The sequence below is a fragment of the Pipistrellus hanaki genome (genome assembly GCF_964339955.1).
Source record: "Pipistrellus hanaki genome assembly, chromosome: X".
Lineage (NCBI taxonomy): Eukaryota > Metazoa > Chordata > Mammalia > Chiroptera > Vespertilionidae > Pipistrellus > Pipistrellus hanaki.
Genome location: NC_140524.1, coordinates 46,845,144 through 46,864,154, shown reverse-complemented (window position 1 = coordinate 46,864,154; position 19,011 = coordinate 46,845,144). Strand labels below are relative to the sequence as shown.

The 19,011-nt window shown below is 39.1% G+C and overlaps 1 protein-coding gene across 1 annotated transcript in view; it reads right to left on the bottom strand.

Moving 5' to 3' along the window:
• Nucleotides 1-19,011, bottom strand: part of COL4A6 (collagen type IV alpha 6 chain) — a 451,051-nt gene that overhangs the window by 33,021 nt on the left and 399,019 nt on the right. The window contains exons 14-23 of the mRNA XM_084870435.1: nucleotides 11,491-11,550; nucleotides 10,149-10,193; nucleotides 9,603-9,656; nucleotides 8,325-8,394; nucleotides 7,177-7,284; nucleotides 5,898-6,038; nucleotides 4,814-4,918; nucleotides 2,990-3,150; nucleotides 2,044-2,223; nucleotides 1,320-1,503 (exon numbers count right to left, since the gene is read on the bottom strand). Coding sequence (XP_084726561.1) covers nucleotides 1,320-1,503; nucleotides 2,044-2,223; nucleotides 2,990-3,150; nucleotides 4,814-4,918; nucleotides 5,898-6,038; nucleotides 7,177-7,284; nucleotides 8,325-8,394; nucleotides 9,603-9,656; nucleotides 10,149-10,193; nucleotides 11,491-11,550 — 1,108 coding nt within the window. The remainder of the gene's footprint in view (nucleotides 1-1,319; nucleotides 1,504-2,043; nucleotides 2,224-2,989; nucleotides 3,151-4,813; nucleotides 4,919-5,897; nucleotides 6,039-7,176; nucleotides 7,285-8,324; nucleotides 8,395-9,602; nucleotides 9,657-10,148; nucleotides 10,194-11,490; nucleotides 11,551-19,011) is intronic.

Sequence of the window (19,011 nt, the reverse complement as noted above, 5' to 3'; positions counted from 1 at the left end):
TAACACCAAAACTCCCAAAAGGGAAGAAAGATTTTGTTCTATAAAATTTCTCACAGCTTTCATAGGAATGTGTGAACTGAAACAATGATTTGATTTTTAATAATCTTGAATTGTCCATTTTAACATATACTATTATTATTATTATTATACAAATTCACACAATTAGATTTTAAAATAAATATAATTTTTCTATACCTGTTGTCTTTCTCCCTTTTTAGGTATTTCTTCAATGCGACAAGGTGGAAAGAGGAGAAACAGGTCTAAGAAATAGCCCCTTGGTTATTGAGAAGGCCCTTTCTTTTCCAAATATATATTAGTCTCCTATAGAACAATTCCACTATAAGAGGGAGGTTGAGGAATGCTAAAAAGTATTACTCATTTTTCCTAGTATCCAGAGGCTTATAATTAGTTGGGAAAAGTGAAAGCATAAATGGAAGTAATAATATAATTTAAGTGACAATGACATCTGTGGAGGTCAAGGGAAGGCTTAGTAGAAGAAGCAGGGCTTATATTGAACCCTGATAAATGGGTAGGATCTGACCATATAGAGAAAAGAGGAAGGGCAGTGTAGAAAAAGGCAACATGGACAAAATCTTGGAGTTAGAATTGAACATGTGTTTGGGGATAGTGAAAAATACTGTTGTTTTATTTTAAAACATTAAGAATGTGAGATAAGGTAAGGCTAGAAAGGAATTCAGACATTATTCAGTAGAGACCACTTGTGGCTTTGGACTAGGGGGGTAAAATTATATCAATACTTTATAGATGTTAAATTGGCAGCAGTGTTCATAGTAGTATTGGGTGGGAAAAGTCTGGATATAAGCAGGACTGTCACTCATTATATTTATTGAAATTCTAGTAGAAAAAGAACTTATATAAATGGGAGAAATTTAAGATATAAAATGGAGATTACTCTAAATACAACTATGTTCTCTTCTCAGTCTGAGATCTCATGAACTAAGGAAAGGATTTTCGCCGCTGATGATATTATCACACAATGTATAGAACACCTTGTCCAGTATCCCACTCATTACTACAATGCATTCATAATAAATGTAACTTCTCAAGGAAACTCTGTTACATTTTTAGACTGCTCTGTTAGGAAGTGTTCCACTAAGTAGAGCTGAAATCCATATTGTTCTGTGTAAGCATACCACAATAAATTACAATACTCTTTCCACATGAAAACACTTAGAAGACTAAAATTAGTGATTATAACCAAGTCTCCTCTTCTTACCCATTTCATGCATCTGAGTTATTTGTATTCTTTACCAGGGGTTAGTTTCCTAAGTCCAAAGCTATCTGATTTCCTGACTCACCTGGAGGCCCAGGGAGGCCCGTTTTCCCTGGTAATCCCTCTATTCCTTGATCTCCAGGAGGTCCACGAGGTCCAGGAGACCCTGGTAGCCCAATTCCTGGGGGACCAGGAGAACCACTATGACCTTTTTCTCCAGGAATCCCTGGGAACCCCTTTTCACCTGGGAATCCCTGTCCAGCATCACCCTAGAATAAAAGCCCAAATTTAGAGACTTATCTGGAGAGTTCTCTAACAATAAGAAAGAGGTAACCAGTGTGGCTAATACTATTTTTTTTGGGGGGTGGGGGGGTTAAAGTTCTCTACCACTCTATCAATTAAGTCCTCTGAGTATAGATAGTGGAGATGATGAAGCTTGTCAATCCTGGGTGATCTGATAATACAAAATGATCTAGATCAGTGGGGGGCTGGGGTAGAAAACAGGAGCAGGATAACAACCTATGGGGTCACAAAAAGCAGCTGGATTACTTGCAAGGGAAAGCTACTGAGGAGCTGAAGCCTAAGTGACATGGTCAATTGTTACTGGCATTTATCAAATGAAACATGACCAATACTTAGAAAAAAATATTTCAATTTTAAAGAAAAGAAAAACACAGAACAAAAAGTGTCCATGGCAGAGGAAGAGATGTTTTACCCTGTCTCATGGTCTAGTGTCCATCAGAATAACCCTTCCTCCCAGTCAGGTGTGAGGATTTATAGAGCTAATTACCCAGAAACAATCAACTTACCGGAAAGCCTGGCAGACCTTGTAAACCTGGTAATCCATCCTTGCCTGGTAATCCTTTCTCTCCTGGGAGCCCCTGAGGGCCAGGATCACCCTGCTCCCCTGGCTTCCCTGATCTTGTACTGAGGGTTGATTCTCCTTTCTCTCCTTTGGGACCTGTAGGACCTTGAGGCCCAAATAAACCCTGACAAATAGACAAAGGCAATGATCAAGAAACAAAAGGGAATGAGCACACTTCATAGAATTCTAGCACCTAGCATTAGTCTGACCTAAAGCAAGTCCTTGGGTACATTTTGATACTGTTCTGGGCACTTGGTTATGTTTGTCATTTTGTATTATAATTTACTTTATTTTCTTATCCTTTCTAAATTTTGAAATCTTTGAGGATGGTAACCTTGTTTAATTCCAATTTTATCTTCAGGGCCAAGCACAGTGCTAGGCAAATGCAAATAAATGATTTTGTGGAAGGAAGAGAAGGGTTAAGAGAGGGAGAAAGGGAAGGAATAGGTTAAAGCAGAAAGGAATTTGAGATCATCAACTCAAATACTTCACATTACAGATAAAGCTTTGTTATATCCCCACTAGAGGCCCAGTGCATGAGTGAGGTCTGGCCGGCACACCCCAATGAGGGCCCATTGGGCCTGGCTGGTGGGCAGTTGGCCAACTAACCCCATCCCCAATTGGGGTGTTGGGGCCGATTGGGGGCTGGGCCAGTCAGGGGGAGAGGGGCCGAATCGAGGCCCGGATCAGACTGTTAGTCTGCCACAGTGCACATCATAGTCACCAGTGTTTCCAGTTGTCCTGGACATTCAGCTGTTCGGTCTCTGAGCTTTTATATATATATAAGTGTTTTTTTTTTTTAATGTGTTTTAGAAAAGTGATTGTTGAAGAGTGAGGGGCACTTGAGAGCTCTCATGGTGCCCTTGGGGCCAAAATTTGGTCAGACTTACTGAAGACCCTGATGGGCCCTGTGTGCCTCTAGAGCCTGGATCTCCTCTGGCTCCTTTAAGGCCTGAAAGGCCTATATGACCTGGTGGCCCAGGTGGGCCTGTCTCCCCAGGTGGTCCGCTGTTGGAGAAAGAACCATCACAAGCACAAAATCCCAAGTCCCCTGGGAGAAACAAAAAAGACACCATTAAACAAGTGAGCCTTCTTTCCAAAAAGAAGGAAGACCTGACCGTGGTAATTTGTGATTTAAGTCCATGGAGACAATAAAAAGGCTTGTGAACAGATTTAAATAAACTAAATTCCCTCTTTATCAAAATACATCTTTGCTAATGACTTGGATTTAATTAGTATGGAACTAATTAAACATCAGTGTGTCTAATGTATAGCAGAGTTGGGGATCGCTGACCCACACTAACCAGCTAACAGTCTGGAATTCAAGCCACTTAAAGATTTTCTTCACAAAAATGTCTTTTCCCCCTATCTTTTGTAGACAGAGATAAATGTCAAATAAATTAACAATAGAGATTTCAGCAAAGCACCTGGCCCAGCCACCTATACCTTCCATGCTTACAGTCAGGAAAATAAGAATCTGGGCCAACTTGGGTGACTTCTGAGTTCCCTTAAAATCCTAAATGGTCTTTTCTTACATTTATAAAAATGATAATTCCTAAAACTCTGAGAGAATAGTCTGTTCTCCAAATTAGCATCTCTCAAGTACGATCTATGGACTTTCTGCCTGAGCCACCTGTGATGAGTGTTTATAAGGCAATTTGCTGGGCCTCACCCCATATCTAGTCAATCAGACCCTCAGGAGGTCAGAACAAAGAATGTAATTTTTAGTAATTTCCCCAAGGTGATTCTCATGTACAATGAAGGTTGAGAATCATTATCACTGTTAGAGAAATCCTTCTGAACCCATGGGAATATAGAAGGGGAAGCATTAGAGTTGACCCTCTTTTAGGAGGGAGAATGGTATCAAGAAGTATATCATCTCTATAGTGAGTCAGGGTAGGGCCAAAATTAATATCCTAAGTCAAGTCTTGCAATTTAATGTCCTTGTCCCCAAATAACAGGACAATAAGAGGAGTAAATTGGAACATGTCTGTTAGAGCTTGAGGAAAGCTGTGAATTACTTGAGCAAACAAGAATAATTTTAGATACCTGAAACCAGTAGACCATCCCCAAACCTTCTTGAGCCAGTTGTTTCACCTCTTCCTCCATCTCTTCCTCTACCCTGGCCTGGACTGTAACTATAATGAATTGATTCAACTAAGCTTTAGCATCTTCCCTCAGAGTATGAAGCAAAGGAATAACCCAAAGGCATCAAGAAGATGAAGATGAAGAGAGGCATGCAGCTGAATCAGTAAGTCCTTCAATATCAGTTGGGGGCTGAAGTTGTTTTTATGGAGCCAGTTGGCTTTTTCAGAGTGCCAGATCTTGACCTGTTCAGAGTTTTTTTGTTTTTGTTTTTGTTTTTTTTGTTTTTGTTTTTTTCAGGCTGAAGGTAATACATGGCTTCTCGCCTTGGCCTTGCAAACTGGTAAATGTTGCATCATGTGCTAGTTAACACCCTGGGCTGCTAGCATAGTTTCTGCAGGTGGGCAGGTAGGAGTAGCCTCTGAGCCAGATTTTTTCCTGTGATCTCAATTGCCAACCTCAGTCTTAGAAGCCTAAATATAACACTTGTAATAATCCTATATTCAAATCCCCAATCAAGATCCAAAATTGCTTCTGTTCAGGTATTTAAGGCTGTTGGTTTGCTCATTACCTGGAAAGTCTTTTCTAGGAAGTTTGAGGAACAAATAAACCCAAGGGGACAAAATCACCTTTTACTCCTTTGAGACCTTGGTTTCCTTTTGGACCTCGTTCTCCTCGGAGACCAGGAAATCCTGGCTCTGTGCTCTGTAGCGTTCCAGGCTCAAATGCTGGACCTTCAGGAAAAAAAAAAAAACATAAAATATTGGCACCTTACATGAGCCTGGGCTCATTTGACTCAGCACAACAGCTCAGTCATCAAGGCTTGGGTTCTCAAAGCTCAAAAAATGAGATTAAAAAAATTCAAGACAGGGGACCTAAAGTCTATAGTAAGTCCATCTTCTGTTGGCTTGATTAACTCTACTACTAGTTATAAAATGTCTACCAAGTTCTAGGCACTGGACCAGATGAGAGGGATACAGGAATGTATAAGGCAGTTTCAGTAACTCTGAAGTTCCAATGTTTATTCCAGAGAGGGCTCTTAGGACAAAAGAGGAAATGGGTGCAAGCTGAAGTGGTCATGGGATTTAGGTTTCAAAGAAACGTGCTGGTTCATATTTCCATCCTTTCTCTTAGAATCTAGAATCCCATACTCAAGTAGAAGATCTACAAAGAATAAACCTTGTGGAGGTTTTTAGCATCCGCCTTAAGATTCAAGCTTGGCTTCCTATATCTCAAGTCCTCAGTCTACCCTTGAGGACCAGAAAAAGTTTGAAAGAGCCAATGCTTCTTCTTTGGGAACTGAAAGCCTCTTCCTAGGGACTGAGAAAGGTGAAGAGTACAGGACGAATATGTAATACCTTAATCAACAAAGAAATTAAAATGAAAAAAATTAAAGGAAAACTCCATACTGAAGATAAAAAAAAAAGAGTAAATGAGTACAAAAGTTGGAAGGCATTAGGTAGTGTTTGGTCATCAAGGTGGCCCAAGTTTGATTGTTCTTTGATGAATATTGTGACTGCTGTGGTTGTTAACTTGTAGAAGCAAGGCTCTGACTCAGAAAGAATGGGGCCTTCATCACTGCCGCTCTGTAGTTACCATGTATTCTGGCTTAGCTATTACATCTGTGCAATGCTCCTTCCCTCATATGTCATAACTGTTTTGTAGTCTGGATCACACCTGAGTCTCAAGATCAAAGATAAATGAACAACTTACCAGGTGAGCCTGGTAGGCCTGGTAGGCCTGGCAAACCATCTTTGCCAGGAAGGCCAGATGCCCCAATCGTGGTTTGGCCTGGGTTTCCTTTGTTCCCTTTCAGGCCTGGAACTCCCTGCGGCCCTGGATCACCTGACACACCTGGAAAAAATAAGCCCACACAAAAATACTAATCATATCACCCCACTTACTCTTTAGGGTATTCTACTCAGTGACATACATTGGAAACTAAACTACAAGGGAACAATTTGGGAAAGCATTCACTCTTCTCTTGCACTGAAGTTAGAAAGGTCCTTGGGATCACCTAACTTAACCTCTTGAGAAATTAAGGCCCAATGACATGAGAAAAATTGGTCAGGGTGCAGAGCTTCTTAGCGGCAAACCTCAGAGAGAAACCTGGGTCTCTAGCCTCTCATTTCTTTTTTTTTTCTTCCAGTTTGGTGCTGCAATCAGCTATACTTCTTCCAAGTGGCTGCTTTAAAAGCACAGGAATCTTTACAGAAGCTCATTCCCAAAGAATTTAAAAACTGGTGCCTTTAAAGTAATGTTGGAGTCCTAGCTGGGTGGCTCGGTTAGTTGGAACATTTTCCTGTACCCCAAAACGGTTGCAGGTTGGATTCCCAGTTAGGGTACATATCTAGGTTACAGGTTTGATCACTGGTCAGGGCTCTCATATTGAAATTTCTTTCTCTCTTCTCTCTCTCTCTCTCTAAATTTAAGATAAAATAAATACAAATAATATCTGAGTATTTATATTTGGAACATCACTGCCTCCCAGACTCTGGCATGCCCTTTCTATTTTTGTTATTATAGAATGCCATATGGTTATGCCCCTCAGGTGATTGCTTTATGAGTACTATCCATAGGATGCTGGGGCCATTTAGTGCCTGAATTATGCACAGAGTAAGGGTCTGGGTACCAACTTTCCTCTGAGCTATTGTTAGGGCCTTCTGTCAAGCACTAACTGGATGGCACATCCTCAGAAGAATGACAGGGCTCCAGCAGTATAACCCAGGTATCTATAGCTCCTATAAACCTCATGACAGTCTGGATTGCTTATTTAGCTATGGCATATTATTGAGGCCAAAGGAAAGTTGTCCACCCAGGCTTACTCCTCATATACATTAGCCTTGGGCTGGCAGTGAGAACCTATTTGACTAGTCAAACTTTCCTTTGACTTTGGCTAGGTATGTACTAGACCAGAGATATGTAAGGGGATACTGGACACCAGAGAAGAGAGATAACTGATCTGTGTAGGAGGTGGGTTAGTTTGTTTCACCTGGTAAAGCTGGTAATCCGGGGATGCCAGAAGAGCCAGGCAGGCCCTGGATGCCTTCATCACCTTTAAGTCCTGGGAGGCCTGGCACACCAGGGTCTCCAGGATAACCTGACATTACAATGAAATAAAAAAGTAAGCAAACCCAGAAGACACTCACAAATTTTACAAAATGCCTAAGAAGAGATGCAAGGAGATGTCTTTAGGTAGAGGTGCCTTTCTTGCACTTCTTACTAATAATTTCTCCCAGATGCTGATTGCCTCATGTGATAGTGGGTCTACTTGAACTAAAACTCTACTAGTGTTCAGAACTTCTATGGCCAGAGTTTGCTTCCCATGGAAAGTTTTGGCAAGTACTATGAAGTTCCTTCTACTATTAGTAATCTGTTATAATGCCTCAAATGTCTACCATTTGGGTTAAGGGGGTTAAAGTCTATTATTCATGTTATACACATAGTTTTATTTTGGGAGATGAACAGAGGAAGACACTGTCAACTGTTAACATCTCAGCTTCAATGGGTTTATCAGACAGCTTGAGCCTGAGAGGATGAAGGGAGAAAGTTAAGAGACCCAGATTGAAAAGGCACAATAGTAGAAGCCTTTGGTCAAACAAGAAGTAGCTGGAGAGAGTGGGCATCTGGATTTTTGGAGAAGGAAAAAGGGGTTAGGCACATACAGTAACTAGAAAAAGGAGAGGTGAAGACAAACTTTCAAAACATCATACTCAACCAGTTGCTCCCCTAAGAATACATTTTTATTTACAATGAAATTGTCAAGCTCAAGCATTCATGGGATCATGTAGCTGAGAACCTGAGTGTCCTATAGTATCAGGGTGAAGTCTACTTAGCTGGGGAGGATATCAATCCTTCCCTAAGCATCACTAAAATAACCATTTTAACAAATGCAGGCCCAACTAACTCAAACCCTAGCCTTGGTAGACCCAATACAAAAATGGAGTAGGTTTTGGCTTGTTTCCCCAAGATATTGGAGTTAGCTTCACTTCTCAAGTTCAGGATCCAGGAGGAGCCCTTGGGAGGGTTGGGTTTAGCAGCAATCTAGTGGCTAACAAAAGATTCTTTAAATAATTACAAGGGATATAACATTTAACTCCCTGTCTTTTCTTCTCCACTCAAATCAATGAAAAATTGCACCTGAGATCACAGCACCATCTGTATCGATGTAAACATCTGGGCCTGGCAGGCCAACATCACCCTTTTCACCCTGCAAGGATTAAATACATTAAACACAAATATTTATGTGACCTCATCATCCAAGACCTATGTGTCCTCAAATCCATTTCCCAGGAAAGTTAAAGGTTTCTCCTTTTGCAAACCCTGATTTTCAGGGTCAACTAGTCCATGGGTTAATTTCAAAGTCCTATCAATTTAAGATGAAGGCAACATAAGTCAGGTCAGAAGTCTGATATTCAATTGCAACCCTATCAAGAACAAGGGATCTCAATTTCATTTTGCAAACTGACTCTAGGAAAACCTGCTCTGGCAAATATATCATAGAAATAGATAACATGGCTGCACCCAAGAGATGCCCAGGGGGAGAGCAGTGTTTCAAAATTTTTCCACTCTTAGCAGGCCTGGGACTTTGCTATTGCCACTGTTCTTATTAGTGGATGATTTCAGGCAGAAGAAGTCAAAAGAGTCCTAATTGTCACACAAAAGGGACTCGAATACCATAATCAGATACAGTGGCATATTCGGAGTAGGGTGGTGGGAATTCTCAGTCCTGGGTGCAGGCAATAAGGGGATGCATTATCAGTAGAGAATTTAAGAAAAATAATAAAACTGAAAAGTTGGCAATTCTAAGCAATGTCAATAAAAAATATTCCTCCTTGAAGGGATTGATTTGCTACCATGTTTCCCTCTCCATTAAGTCTACCACTTATCAAGTAATATTAAATAATGCTCATCAGTTTTGTGTATTAAAGTAGGATGCATGTGAAAATGATGACACATAAAATGTTAAAATACTTTAAAAATATTTTATTTCATATATAGACTTTTGCTATGGTCTTAATGATTGTGCCCGTTTCCCAAATTAATGTTGAAAACCTAATGCCCAAGGTGATTGTATTTGGAGTTGGATCATGAGGGCAGAGCTGCCCCAATTAGAATCAGTGCCATTATATAAAAGGCCCAATAAGAGATAGCTCAATCTTTCCATCATAATAAGACACAGGAAAATGTAGGCAGTTTGCAAGCTGGAAGAGGGCCTTCGCCAGAACTCAACCATACTGGCACCCTAATCCCAGACTTCTAGTCTCCAGAACTGTGAGCAATAAATTTCCGCTGTCTATAAACTATCCAATCTGTGATATTTTGTTATAGTAGCCTGAAAGGACTAAATAGCATTTCTGGTAATTCTTTATTCTTCCTTCTCCCCAACCCTGGATTTTTACTTCCCAACAACATTACCTTAATTCCTGGCAATCCATTAAGCCCAAGGAAACCTGAGGACCCCTTCTTGCCCTGTGACAGAACATAGTTACAACTAAGTTGAATGTCTACATAAGAGGGGCTGGTGTTTGGATTAGACTAGTGCAAATGGCACAGGAACATTGGCTGGCATTCAAGGGTATGTATGGATCCTATATGACTCTATAATCTGTTACAGAAGGCCATATGGCACACTAGGTAGTAAACTTGCATGCTTGGAGGCACAAGGGCCAAAAGGCTAGAGGTGAATATAAGCAGGCTGGCCTTGCTAACACTGATAACATGTTAAAGAAGTATGGCTACACCATATAGCATGCCATGGAATGGCACCAAACTTGACACTGGATACTCATCTTCTTGGTTGCAAACAAAGAAGAGAGTGGTTGAGTTTATACCAATCAAAGGAAGGTGGAAATTTTCATTAAAGCAATGTCTTCCTTTGGGTTGATGACCATATTAAGAAAAGTGGTGGGACCTTGATTCAGATTTTATACACCAAGGTTTTAATAATATTCACCAAAATACCTGACTCCCAGGAGGTCCTTGAACTCCTTCTAAACCCATGGGACCCTGTAAAGAGAAAAAAAAAGGCATGCTAGAAAAAGCCACTAGATTTACATAACAAAGCTATCCAACTGAGTTCAAGATTTAGCAGCTCCTAAAATCAAGTAAGAGAATGTTCCTAGACCTGGTTCAATGATTTCTTTCTAAGTACTAATCCATCAAGCTAAATAGCCACAAAGAGCATTTTTAAAGAGCTAAATAAATGGGAACATTCTAAGCACTAGGTGGAATTTGGTAAAAGGACTGGGTGGTATTATACTTAGTTTGCATTAACTCCAAGTTATTAGATTTTTAAATAGACTGTGGGAAGGCTGCTTGTCTTTCACCCCAAATGCATAATTTGTTGGTGATCGTGCCTTTTCCAGACTAGAGAGCAGAGAAAAGATGATAAAGAGATGGCAGGGTAATGGATGAACATTGCTGAAAATTTAAGACTCTTTAACAAGCTTCATGATGAAGCTAAAACACAATTCTCTAAAGTGTTGCTTCTTTAAGGCTAAGGTTGGCCATTTGCTTACAGTGTAAGACCCAAGTGTATGAAGTTATTTTTCCACTTGAAGTGAGATTATTACTGGAAACTGTTGACTTGAAACATCCCCACAATCTAGAACTTCTCAGGATTGTTTCTGTTCTATAAAAATTGCACTTGGACCTCTTCTTCCATTTCTGCACACCCCCAACTATCACCTTTGCCCATATTCCCACAAGATAGAATGAAATAAAAGCAAGACAACAGTCACATAATTCTTTAGCCCAGAATGGGAACAATGGGGATAAATAGTCTGAGTAGTCACCTATATAGGGGGTACATCATTCTTTATTCAAAAGAGCCATTACTTCAAGGGAATGGGTAAAAGTGGAGAGAAGGTAATCTTAGGGGCCTGCCAGAAGGCTGAGGAAGAGAAAGAAAAGCTTAAGTGGCTCTATCAGGTTTGGCTCAATGTACTGAAGGGTCCTGGGTTCAATTTTGATCAAGGGCATATATCTCGGTTGCAGTCTTGATTCCTGACCTGTTTGGGTGCATGTGGGAGGCAATGATTCGATATATTTGCCTCACATCAATGTTTCTCTCTCTCTGTCTCTCCCCTTCCACTCTCTCTAAAAATCTATGGAAAAAATATCCTCGGGTGAGGATTAAAAAAAAAAGTGTCTAAAACAAAAACAAATAAAAATAATTATTAAAAAAATAAAAGCTTAAGTGGCCATAAAGTTACATAACATAAATATGGAAACAGGAAATAAAATGGATCAGGTGACTTAACAGACCCAGGCAAGCAACATTCAAGGTTCCTACCCTACCTACCCTAGGTCCTGGCAAACCAGAGATGCCTTTTTCTCCCTTTTCTCCTGCAATTCCAAATCCCTAAAGGAAAAAAAAAAACACCATAAGTTATAACATTCATTTCCTCCTATAGGTCTCCTAGTTCCATTCAAAGCACAGTGGTAATTTCAAACCATTTCCATAGTTTCACTGGGGAGGCTCACAATGCTGAGTTTCCTGTCACTTCTTGAGAAGTACATATGACCTGAATATAATTTGGACCATTCATTCAAGGTTACATTTTGGTTCTAGAAGTAATGTCTTATCCCTCAAACAATATTTCATGTATTTATAGTAACATGGACTAAACATGGAAATGATAAAATATCTGACCCCATTGATTTTGCAGATGGGAGGAATAACAGTCAGAAGGGCTAAGCATCTTGTATGGGTTACATAATCAGAAAGCCAGGTTGTCAGACTTCTATTCCAGGACCCTTACCATGAGAATAGGCTTCCTTCTACCATCTAGGAACTTGGTTCTTTGACCCTCAAATGAAGAATTGTGTTTATTCTTGGTGGTCAATACTAGAAGAGATATGATGATTACAATATCCTTCTCAGTGGTAATTCTTTCTATCTGGGTGTGGTCTAGAGTCCTGCAGGCCCTAGGAGCATTCCAAATAGAGACTGTGACATGTTTTCCAATCCTTCTTGCCCTGCTTATAAGAGATGAGGGCTTACAGCTGTGGGCATGACTGAAGGATTCTCTATGAAGAGGCAAAAATCAAAAAAAGCAGAGTGAGTGAGAAAGAGCTTTCTCTGCTCTGAGCCAAAGGCAAGCACATTCTGGGCCCCAAGATACAGAAGAGTTCATTACATAAGTGGATGAAGACTTTCCAAGCAAATTGAATCAAAGCCATTTTGTTATTGCTTAAAATTGGACTTTCTGGAGTACAGATTTTGGCAAACAACATTTAAGCCTATTATGAGAGTAAAGGAGGCAGTGAAGATTTCTTACATGTAAGCTTGTGAAAGACACTAAATGTTGTGGCACATTACTTGTTGTCCTCTTGATGTGACCTGGCTCAACTGGTTGAGAAGGCACTATACAAATCCTCTTTGTAGTTTTCTTTCTCTTATGTACTAAGAGTATTCCCATAGGTACTGAAAACTAGCTGAATAGCCCTTAGCTTTCTAGGCCCAAGGTTTTTTTTTTTTTTTTTTATGTGGACTCTTTTGTTGTGTTTTTATTGGGGGAGAATGTGTGTCTGAGAATGGTCTGGTTCAAAGCAGGCTTTGGTTTCTATTTGCAGTTCTCTACATCCACAGTTGTGTGTCAAATAACTCAGACTGAATGTTGAATAGGATTTCTATTCAAAAGGCCTGCAGGTCAAACTGAATGCAAAACTTATTTGAAATATCAGTTATGGATCTCAAATTAGAAACCAATGTATGCTGCCACCTGGTAGAATGTGTCTATTGGACTCTGAAGTGAAGCACTTCATGCATTGTTCTCTGTCCTGTCCATGGAAGCTATGGCAGCTCAGGCTGCCCTAAACTCTAAAAGCACTAAGATGAATTTTATAGTTGGCAAGCCTCAGATCCACTCAATAGGTACCTCAGGATTTACCAGTTTCTTCTCTCTCTCCGCATCTCTTCTATTTTGCCCTACCATGTGTTTGCTAGTTCCCTGGACAGACAACACACAGATGCATGATTCTGACTATCTTCATGGTAGTATCAGTAGTCTATAAGTCTGAGTATGCTCCTATGGATAATGGGTTGAAATGGGTGAAGCTGGGAGTGAGCCAAAAATCAGGAATATTTGATCACTGCAAAGGGTGAAGAAGAAAAAAGGTGAGGCATACATATGTCAGGTTTGCCACCTGCCAGAAATTGTTGCAAATATTTAGGATCATATGAAAGGGAAACAAATTGTTAAAGAGAACAGAGAGGAAAAAATGGTGGCAGAATAGACAGATGGGTCCAGAGCCTTGTCCTGGAGCAGAAAGAAAGAACAGCTGAGGATCACACGGGGAGTATTTGTTGGCGAGTTAAGGCACAGCTATGCTCCAGGAGAAGGTGAGGAACTGCTAGATAGAGTTCCCTGACCTGGCAGCCCCACTGCTGCTGGGATCCTTCCCAGAGCTGAGCGATGAGCTCAGATGCAGAGAATATACCACCTTGAAGGGGAAAATGGATGTTATCAAAAGCCTGAAAATCTACAACTGTGGCACCCATTGAACAACTGCGAACCCGAGAACACTGGTCCCCAATTGGCGCAAACATGCGGATTCATAGGAGCTGTACACTTCACCAGGAAAGGTCAGATTTCGCCTGGGATAAGGTGAGATCTCTGGTCCCTGCGGGAGAGAGATGCATACACTGCAGGAGCTGGAGGACATGGGGAAGTTTATGCCTAGAAAAACCTGTGGCTGTTGGGGCTGGAGTGATCCATGAATGTGGAAGGGGTTCCTCATAGCTGCTAACAGAAGGGATCTCTAAAAAGCAGCCCGTTTTGATCTGACACCAAAGAACAGCCTAAAAAATTTTAAAAGTGTGCCACCTGCTTAGACCCAAGGAGGAAAAGAGGGACTGCACAGACTTGTGTGTAACCCTATTGTTCACACACTTAGGCTTTTTCTTCTTCAAAGCCTTGGTTCTGATTACTGAGCCCAATACATAGGATCACTCAGTTGGGGACACCCTGGGAGACTACAGGGGAAAGTTATTTTTCTGGAACCTGGGGATCGGAGTGGGGAGTGACCGTCGGAGAGCCAGCTCTAGGGCAATCCACTCTCACAAACTGGTATTGAGTGCCACAGGGAAATAAGGATTTAAGTACAGGAGAGAGTTCCTACAGACACAGAGATCAATTCGGAAACACTGCCACCCAGGGGCTGAATCACAAATTGACTCTTGTGTAATCACAAATAAAGGAATACAGGAAATTAAGACATTGCCTGCTTAAAAATCAGGACTAGCTTACAACACTGAGGAGCAGTGGAATTCAGGGAACTGAAATATTGTCTTGACTGGAAAACAGGCATGCAAAACAAAACAATAGAGGAAGTGAATGACCTTCACTACTACACATTTTCTTTTCATCTTTTACTTAGGAAACTATTTTTTTCTTTTTTTTCTAACTTGATTTTATCTGTTTAATTATTACATTTTTATTTTCAATAAGTATTATTACTACTACTACTAATTTACCTTTTTTTTACATGTCATTTTATTTTCTCTTTATTTTACTTTGGGATTAGTGTTCTACATTCTGTTTTCATCTTTCCCTTATCATCGTTTTACTTTATCTCAACTCTACCTTTATGCCATCACTCTCTTCCTAACTTTTCCCTTTTTTGTGTCCTGTTTCTCTTACCTTTTTCTTGCTTTATATTTTCCCTATTCTTTCTTTGTACCCCGTGTTAAAATTTCACCCTACTGCCGAAGACGGTTTGGCTCAGTAGATAGAGCGTTGGCCTGCGGACTGGAAGGTCCCGGGTTCAATTCCGGCCAAGGGCATGTACCTTGGTAGCAGGCACATACCCAGTAGGGGGTGTTCAGGAGGCAGCTGATCGATGTCTTTTTCTCATCGATGTTTCTAGCTCTCTGTCCCTCTCTCTTCCTCTCTGTGAAAAATCAATAAAATATATTTTAAAAAATTTTCCACCCTATTTATATATCTAATTTCCAATCCCCTGCTCCAAGTCCATACATACCTCTCTCTTCTCTGTCGTAACTATCCAAAAAATTGTTTTTCTTTCTGTTCTTTTCTTGAATATTGATTATATCAATTTTTTATGTTTTGTGAGATTGTTTTGCTTATTAATTTTTTTTGGTTTTGTTTCTGTTTGTTTTTTGCTTCTGTTTCCCCTCACCTTGCTTGATATTAGTTGTTGTTTGTAATTTGTATTAATCTCCAGGTACTTGTTGCTGGCATTTGCTGGGATTAGTGGCTGTTCTATTGGAGTTTCTCTCTCTCTCTCTCTCTCTCTCTCTCTCTCTCTCTCTATATATATATATATATATATATATATATATATATATATATATATATATATACATATATATATATATATATATATATATATATATATATATATATATATATAGTTTGTTCCCATTTTCTTTCTTATTCTCTTTATTTTCTCCCTTACTTTTTTTTTTCCTTTTCCCAATTTCATTTTTACACTCTTTTTTTTTTCTCTCTTCTTATTTCTTATCTCCTAATTCTCTTTTCTATGGTGGTCACCTTTATTTGGGGTTATTAGTATTGTGAATACATTTGTGTTCAGTGCCTTGTGTGTTGTAATTTGTGCCTATAAATAAACCCAGGAGAGAGAGAACTATATAACCAGACATGTGGAAAAGAGAGACTATGAGGAGACAAAGAAACAGCCTGCATATGAAAGAAAAACAGGCATCACCAGAAAAGAAAGAAAACAAAATGGAGGCAAGCAACCTGTCAGAGAAAAAATTCAGAGAAATGATCATAAGGTGACTGAAAAGAATGGAAGACAAATTCAACAATATGAATAAGAACCAAGAGGAATTGAAGAATAAAAAAATCAATGAAAAATGACATTGCTGCTATAAAGAACTCAATAGAAAGCATCAAGAGTAGACTAGAAAAAGCAGAGGACCGCATCAGTGAGCTAGAAGACAAGGTGGTAAAAAATACCCAAGTAGAGCAGCTTCTAGAAAAAAAAAAAAAAAAATTAAAAAGCAGGAGAGCCTAAGGGAACTTTGGGACAACACAAATCAAAACAGCATCTGAATAATAGGGATTCCAGAAGGAGAGGAAACTGAACAAGAAATAGAAAGCCTCTTTGAAGAAATAATGACAGAAAACTTCTATGATATAGGGAAAATACCCACACAAATCCAAGAAGCTCACAGAGTCCCAAGAAAAATGAATCCCAAAAGACCAACACCAAGGCACATTATAATTAAATTGGCAAACACCAATGACAAAGTAAGAATATTAAAAGTGGTCAGAGAGAGACAGAAAGTTACATACCAGGTAACCCTCATCAGACTAGTAACTGGTTTCTCAACAGAAACTCATAAAGCCAGAAGGGAATGAAATTCAATATACAAAGTCATGCAATGGAAGGATCTAAATCCAAGAATACTGTAACCAGCAAGGTTATCAATCAAAATTGAAGGTGAAATCAGGAGCTTCACAGACAAAAAAGGGCTAAGGGAGTTTATTACCACCAAACCAGCAATGCAAGAAATGTTAAAGGGTCTGCTGTAAAAAGAAGAAAGAGAAATTGAAGAATGAACACAGGGGTAAAGAATAAAAATGGCGACAAACAAGTACCTATCAATAATAACTTTAAATGTAAATGGATTAAATGCCCCAATCAAAAGACATAGAGTAATAGATTGGATAAGAAAACAAGACCCTTATATCTGCTGTCTACAAGAAAGCCACCTCAGAAAAAAAGACACACAAGACTGAGGTTGAAGGGATGAAAAAAGGTTTTTCAGGTGAATGGAAATAAAAAAAAAAAAAAAGCTGGGGTAGCAATAATAATATCTGACAAATTAGATCTCAATGTGAAGGACATAACAAGAGATAAGGAAGGCCACTTCATAATACTAAAGGGAGAAATCCAACAGAAGAAATAACTCTGGTAAACATATACGCACCCAATACAGGAGCACTCAAATACAGGGGGGGAAAAAAAACAACAACAAAAACCTCATCGACGATATCAAGGGAGAGATTGATAGCACTAGAATCATAGTAGGAAAATTTAATATTCCACTATCACCATTGGACAAATCCTCTAAACAAAAAAATCAGCAAAAAACCCCAGCAATCCTAAATGACTCACTAGACCAGATAGAATTAATTGACATCTTTAGAACATTTCACCCCAAAGCCACAGAATATACATTCTTCTCAAGTGCACATGGGTCATTTTCAAAGATAGACCATATGTTGGGTCATAGACGATGTCTTTTCAAATTCAAGAACATAGAAATCATATCAAGCATCTTTTCAGATAGCAATGGCATAAAACTGGAAGTCAACTACAATAAATACAATCCAAAAAAAAAAAAAAATCACACACGTGGAGACTAAATAGCATATGGTTAAAGAATGACTGGGTAACCAGAGATCAAGGAAGAAATAAAAAACATCATGACAACAAATGACTATAAAAGCACAACAATCCAAAATCTATGGGACACAGCAAAAGCAGTCCTGAGAAGTAAATTCATAGCTCTACAAGCCTACTGCAAAAAATAAGAAACAATGGTAATAAATTACCTAACCCTACAACTCAAAAAGTTAGGAAGAGAGTAACAAGAAAAAGCCCACTGTAAGTAGAAGGAAGGAAATAATAAAGATCAGAGTGGAGATAAATGACATAGAGACCAATGAAACAATAAAAAGGATCAACAAAACCAAGAGCTGGTTCTTTGAAAGGATAAAAAAGATTGATGAATCTCTAGCCAGACTCACCAGGAAGCGAAGAGAGAGGACCCAAATAAACAAAATCAGAAATGAAAGAGGTGAAATAACAACAGACCACACCAAAATACAAAGGATTGTTAAAAAATAATATGAACAACTACATTCCAACAAACTGGACAACCTGGAGGAAATGTACATATTCCTAGAAAAATATAACCTTCCAAAACTCAATCAGGAAGAATATAAACATCCTTATGGGCCAATAACTATAGAAGAAATTGAAGCATTCATAAAAAAGCTTCTAGCAAACAAAAGCCTGGTGCCAGACAACTTCACAGGGGAGTTTTACCAAACATTCAAGGAAGAACTAAAAATTATCCTCCTTAGACTATTCCAAAAAATTAAAGAGGGAGGAACACTTCCAAGCTCCTTCTATGAAGCCAGCATCACCCTAATACCAAAACCAGATAAAGAGAACACAATGAAAGAGAATTATGGGCCAATATCCCTCATGAACATAGATGCCAAAATCCTCAACAAAATTCTAGCAAATCTGCTCCAGCAGTACATCCGAAACATCATACACCATGACCAAGTAGGATTTATCCTAGGAATACAAGGATGGTACAATATCTGCAAATCAGTAAATGTGATACAACACAAACAAATTGAGAGATAAAAATCACATAGTCACATCAATTGACGCAGAAAAAGCATTTGACAAAATCCAACATCCGTTCTTGATAAAAACTCTCAACAAAGTGGGGATAAAGGATCATACCTCAATATAATAGAAGCTATATATGACAAAACCACAGCTAACATCATACTCAATGGGCAAAAACTAAAACTATTTCCCCTAAGAAAAGGAATAAGACAGGGATGCCCACTCTTACCACTCCTGTTAGACATAGTACTAGAAGTATTAGCCTTTGCAATTAGACAAGGAGAAGAAATAAAGTGTATCCAAATTGGAAAAGAAGAAGTAAAGCTGTTCTTATTTGCAGATGAAATGATATTGTACATAAAAAACTTGAAAGACTTCATGAAAAACTAATAGACTTAATAAATAAATTCAGCAGTGTACCAGGATACAAAATTAATGCCAAGAAATCCATGGCATT